The following is a 5501-nucleotide window of genomic DNA, read 5'->3' as shown; positions in this document are numbered from 1 at the left end:
ATTTGGATCGATCGGTCTTCATGTATGTATCCATGTCTTGAAGACGTCTTCGATGACGGATCGATCCGTTTTCTACTGGGCATTTATGTTTTCATTCATTGCAATCAAATGCTAGTGCTACCAACCCTACTAAACAACTAATATTAATACCAATGAAACCTTTTAATAAATACTAAATATGTTAAAATTGGAACTAAATTATTAGAAATAAAGAATCATGCTCTAAATTTCTTTATTTATTTATTAAAAATAAATACTAGAAACAAATAATAGGGCAAGACCTAAAAATTTCGACTCACTCAAGAACTGAAGACAAAACATGTACTTACTAACTAAATAAAACAGCTGTACATACTATAATTAAAAATGTAAATAGAATATATACATATATAAATAAATAGAATACATAAATAAATAGAATAAATAAGTGGAAATGTTTAAATAAATAAGTGTAAAATTCAAAGTACGAACCGGGCATTAAACGGGCGAACCCGCACGGCAACCTTCAACGACGACATTGTTTACGGAATTTTTTTTATTTTTCTATTTGATGGAACATTAAGGGATGTTTGGCTTGCCGTGTTCCGCAAAGGGTAAAAAAATCTAAATATTTTTATATTTAGAATTCCGGTGCTGTTGAGGGTGGCGGTCGGGTAGAAATTAATAACGTATGCACGCACATACACGCACTTGTCGCGTAAATAAAAAAAATCTCAACTAAAAAGGCGCCACTTTCTGCGTAAAAAAATTTCACTTGTGATGATTTTTTTTTTTATTTTTTTTTAATATAACTAAGCACTAATCAAATCGAAAAACAAAAGAACTAAATTGTTACTACGTTGTGTTTTTGATACTATTTTTTCAATTCATTTTGTTTGCGTTATTTAGTTATTGTTGTTGTTTACTGATACGACGTTGGCCTTATTTTTCATTATTCCTTTTTGATGCGTTCTCTCGTTTTAGAAGTGGAGCAGCCGAATTTTTCATTATTTAAGCTTAGAAAATTAACACTCATATTTCATGTTGAGCTCACATTTAACAATTATTATTTTTGCATGATATTTTAAACATTATTAAAATTGAAATTTGTATTTTTTTTTTCGTATTCACTTTTAAATTATTTTGTATACATTTTACACATTAGCAATGATGCTATTTTATTGTGATGTCACGCAATGTCTTCTCGGGTACTTCCAAACGCTACGACAAATCATGCACAAAACTTTGCAAAATTAAATTTAATTTGGCAACACAAAACATTATTCTTTCATCTATACCAAGTTTTTTTAGCATATTTTTACAACAATAAACACTTAATTGCTGTTTAAGCTACTAATAAGCAAAATAAAACAAACTATTTTCTTCAAGTACAAACGCTCCGCAAATGAACTATCGTTTTCCGTGAGTCAATAATAACTGAAGAGTACACAAATACAAATCACTCATTCTACTCTACTGTTCGAAATGTCAAAATGTTTTTTCGAATATGCGAACAAACTAAAGTAAAGTAGATGTAGCATAATGAAAATTTTAATAGAATTTAAATAGTTTCGAAAGGAATGTTAAAGATATTATCTTGTTTGAATATAAAGTATAGAGTATTATATATAGAGCACAATTTGTGTAAAATCAAGTAATAGTGGTGTAATTAATAGTAAAAAAAATTGTTTTAATATAATGACAGTTTGTCAAAACTGTCAACAATATCTATTGTTATATTTTGTAGCGAATTACAACTTCCTAATAATAATACATTAAAGTACCCAGCAATGTTCACAATCTGTTCCAAATTAAATCCTTTTAAATTATGGAAAGAAATTAATTAATTACATTAAAAATTAATCATTGGACAGAAACGTTTTATTGTGATATATAAAAAGATTTGTTTCCACATTTTCAAGGTCAAAACAACTGCGATGAGGGGTTACAACATTAGATATATATATAATATCAACACTGTATATATATTATGTATATAATTTTATTTCCTAGAAATAAGGATTTAAAAATTTTCTATGAATAGTAAATTGTATTAACAAAAGTAACTACACAAAAAAATCTAAATTTTGTTATGCAGATATAAATTAGCGCTTACCTGTGTGATCATCACAGGTCATATATCATAATAAAACATTTCCGTCAAATAATTATGCATTAAGGGGCATAACTAATTTTGTCATAATAAATTTTTTTGCTAACTAAAAATAAGAAACTGAACTACTAGGTCGTTCGTCTCAGTGGGAAATTTGTATTATTTTCGAATTTTGTTTGCAAACTGAAATTTTTATATGTTTGTGAAAAACAGAAACTGTATTCAATAATCTTACCAAGGTCAATCCAGTGAAGACGCTGGATAAGTCAAGGTTCAAGTCAGCTGATTTTGTTTAGGATTGCTTTGAGTTAAATAAAAAGAGACAGAGAGAGAATATCATATCTTTAATAGAATATCAAAAGAAACTGAAATATAGTTTCCCTAAATCATGACATTATAATAGATAACGAACTAACTTGATTTGATGTTACCACGACAACATCTTACCTATCGATGTCTCACGTAGACAATAGATTTTAAATACTTTTTGCACACTACCAACATAATATTTTAAACTATTTCCACATTAGATATATCAAGAAATACTTGACCCCAAATTTTATTTGAACCGTCACAACAAAAATATGATTTATAAGATTTTTAGAAATACTAAGATTTTATATATAAAATAGGATAGATCATCATCAAGGCAGATAGTTTTATTTAACTATAGAAACAGATTTTGAAACATTTTTCTCATTTTTTGAATTTAATAAACATATAAATTCATCACAATAAGACAATTACGAAGTAGGCATCTAAACGGAATATACACTTTTCATCTAAAACCGGACAAAGACAGGACAAATATTGAGAGTGACATAGAAAGTGGACTCTTTATTTTTTGCGGTAATGCGGTTATAGCCTGCTTTGGGAGATGCCTACCAATTTCTAAAAAAACATTCATTTTCTTGGTCAGCCTATATTAAACGATTAAAACGTTATACACAAACTTAAAAATCTTCATATCAATATCGAAGAAGAGAGATAAATTTACGTAACTAATTCCAAAGCTCCAAAGCTCGACTGGAACTATTGAACCATCGATGCAAACAATTTCATCATGATATAGTTAACACTTAAAGTCGTTAACTGATGCTTCTTTTCAGGCCTGCTCTATTGACTTGCTTGTAAAAATTCTTCTGATCTGACTCAAGATATATATTTGTATAATATTGAACATATAATTATTGCCATACGTCAAATAGTGGGCTTAGCGACATGGAAACCAACGACACACAACTTAGCTTTTAAATAATTTAAATACATTCAATTTGTCATTTTTTGGAAATTAAATAATTATTTTAAATAAAAAGAACTTTGAAAAATCAATATATTTTTGTATTTTGATGTTGTTAATTGAGAAACTTAAATGTATGAGTCATTCAATTTATGACACCATTCCAATGCGTACTCGTAACCGAGAAAAGTTGCTGCATTAAAAGGTATTGCGCGAACAACCAGCATCCATGAACCGCGAAACAGACGACGTAATCCATATAACTAAGCAATGAAAAAAAATAATTTAAAGTCAAAAAACAATCACCGACAGAAACCTATGACCGATGCTCTTACCTTATAATTCTTGACCAAACAGTGACGTATGTTACGATATTGACGATTCTCTTCGGCCTGCATAATTGTTTTCACCACGTCGAACGGTATAACACACACCCATGACAGAATTCCTGCCCAGGCACCAGCTAATGTAGTCACAAGAAAATCTACATTTCCACTTTCTTTAAGTAGACGCCGCTCCTGACGTTTGCGTACGAATTCTGTTGTGTTCAAATAGTCCACAGTTTGGCGGTAAACTAGCATATATATGCCATATGGAAACACATCACGGCACATCATTGGTACTAATCCTCGATATATACCGGAAATACCATCAGTCTGTACGATTTTTCTGAACATACCCCATGGAGTGCGTCGCATGCCATAAACATATTCGTTATAAACTACAAGAAGAATGTAGACAAATTACCTAGAAGAAGAGTAGTACATAGTAAATAAAAACTTACAGCAATGGGTCTGTAGGCGAACTTTTATAAGTTCAATTGGACAAGCAATAAAAGATTGTGCGAATCCTGCTATGGAACCCGCAACAAACATGTTCTGATATTCTAACTGCTCCCGTTGGTAGTCGCTGTGGCATACGTGACGCAATTGTCGCAAGTGATTTCCATATATACCAAAAAGTATTGAGTTAATGGCACCTGTGGTTACGAACGGAAAGAACATACCCCTGTAGAAACCGTTCAACTATGAAAAAGTAGAAATATTTTTATGGATATATGTATGCTACGCTCTATGGGAGTTCCTAGCTTACGCCATTATTCCGCAGATAAATTTGCCGCATTGCACTTGGCACAGAAGTGTTTGAAGCTTGCTGCCATGTTTTGATCGTGTCCAATGGATGCCCTACTAAGACACCGCATGCACCTTTCGCCAAAAGATATAAAAATTTGGACTATATTAAAATTATGCCAAAAAAACAGAAATAAAAATGTTTACAAAATGTATTTTGTGCCATATGTTGAAATGCTTATTTCGTCTGCCACTTGTTTGTTTGTTGATTCTGAAACAGGTGCCAAAATGCCAAACGCTATGGTACGAGTGAAGACACACAAATTGGGAATCGAAAGAAAGATCATGGACATCGCGCATCGTTCAATGCGGCCGAGAAAAATTGTGTGCAGTTGAGTGACTAAGTGTGTGAGAAGCGATGTGGTTGAATGAACTGAACTATTGGCATACATGTGAGTGGTAGGAATATTTATGGTTACATCACCCACAGAGAGAAGGGAATACGGAAATAGTTGCAGCACATTTTCTTAACACAAAGATTGATATACAAACAACCATACATACAAAGACATTTATAGACGTTGAAGTGTTCACTAGAACTTCATCACTTACCACCGAAGCAACCCGCCACAAAATCACAATAATTCTCCCATTTAGTTCTTTTTTTCTTCATAATTCAATGAAACTTATGCAAGATATCCAAACAGATTTAACAAAAATTTTAATTAATTTAATTTTGTCTAATTTTTGCTTACTAGAAACTTAAACTTAAAACAAAAATAAAAAATTCTACAAAATACGTTCCGACGACGTTTTACTTGTCTGACCTCATCGATGCTCAATGTTCACCGTTGTCGAAGTGACTGCAACATGCATTCAACACAACACAATTAGAATTTTCTTCTCGAAGCTTTTGAACACTGCTAGAGAGGGAAATATTTGAACAAGAAAGCTTTCAGAAACAATCTATCTCATTGTTATGTTACTATTGTTAATATCTAATAACTGATATCTACTTAAAAATTTATTTAATATATTATTTTTTTCCATTCAGCTTTAGAGATAAGTGCAGCGTAGTGTTTAGTGCAGTAGTATTGTA

At 31.2% G+C, this 5501-nt stretch overlaps 1 protein-coding gene across 2 annotated transcripts; it reads right to left on the bottom strand.

Moving 5' to 3' along the window:
• Positions 1 to 3401: 3401 nt before the first annotated feature.
• On the bottom strand, positions 3402 to 5271 carry LOC119686411 (solute carrier family 25 member 45-like). 2 transcript variants are annotated; one of them, XM_038100991.1, is made up of 5 exons: positions 5015 to 5271; positions 4425 to 4537; positions 4117 to 4357; positions 3668 to 4053; positions 3402 to 3595 (listed from the first exon to the last, which is right to left on the bottom strand). In XM_038100991.1, exons 1-5 carry the CDS (start codon positions 5073 to 5075, stop codon positions 3461 to 3463), a joined length of 936 nt encoding a protein of 311 aa, XP_037956919.1. In that variant the 5' UTR covers positions 5076 to 5271; the 3' UTR covers positions 3402 to 3460. The 2 variants fall into 2 exon arrangements, with proteins under 2 accessions (XP_037956919.1, XP_037956920.1); XM_038100992.1 differs by lacking the exon at positions 5015 to 5271 and adding an exon at positions 4610 to 4958.
• Positions 5272 to 5501: the final 230 nt, after the last annotated feature.

This window comes from Teleopsis dalmanni, chromosome 2 (genome assembly GCF_002237135.1).
Source record: "Teleopsis dalmanni isolate 2A chromosome 2, ASM223713v2, whole genome shotgun sequence".
Classification (NCBI taxonomy): Eukaryota; Metazoa; Arthropoda; class Insecta; order Diptera; family Diopsidae; genus Teleopsis; species Teleopsis dalmanni.
Note: the sequence above shows the minus strand (reverse complement) of the source record. Positions and strands in the feature narration are given on the sequence as shown.

What these genes read in the sequence shown, in the direction of transcription:
- LOC119686411 (XM_038100991.1), bottom strand. Translation starts at nt 5,075, where the DNA reads ATGAAGAAAAAAAGAACTAAATGGGAGAATTATTGTGATTTTGTGGCG. An exon ending in TTTATCTGCGGAATAATGGC is followed by an intron (nt 4,358 to 4,424) that starts GTAAGCTAGGAA and finishes ACTTTTTCATAG; the next exon opens with TTGAACGGTTTCTACAGGGG. An exon ending in GTTTGGTCAAGAATTATAAG is followed by an intron (nt 3,596 to 3,667) that starts GTAAGAGCATCG and finishes TTCATTGCTTAG; the next exon opens with TTATATGGATTACGTCGTCT.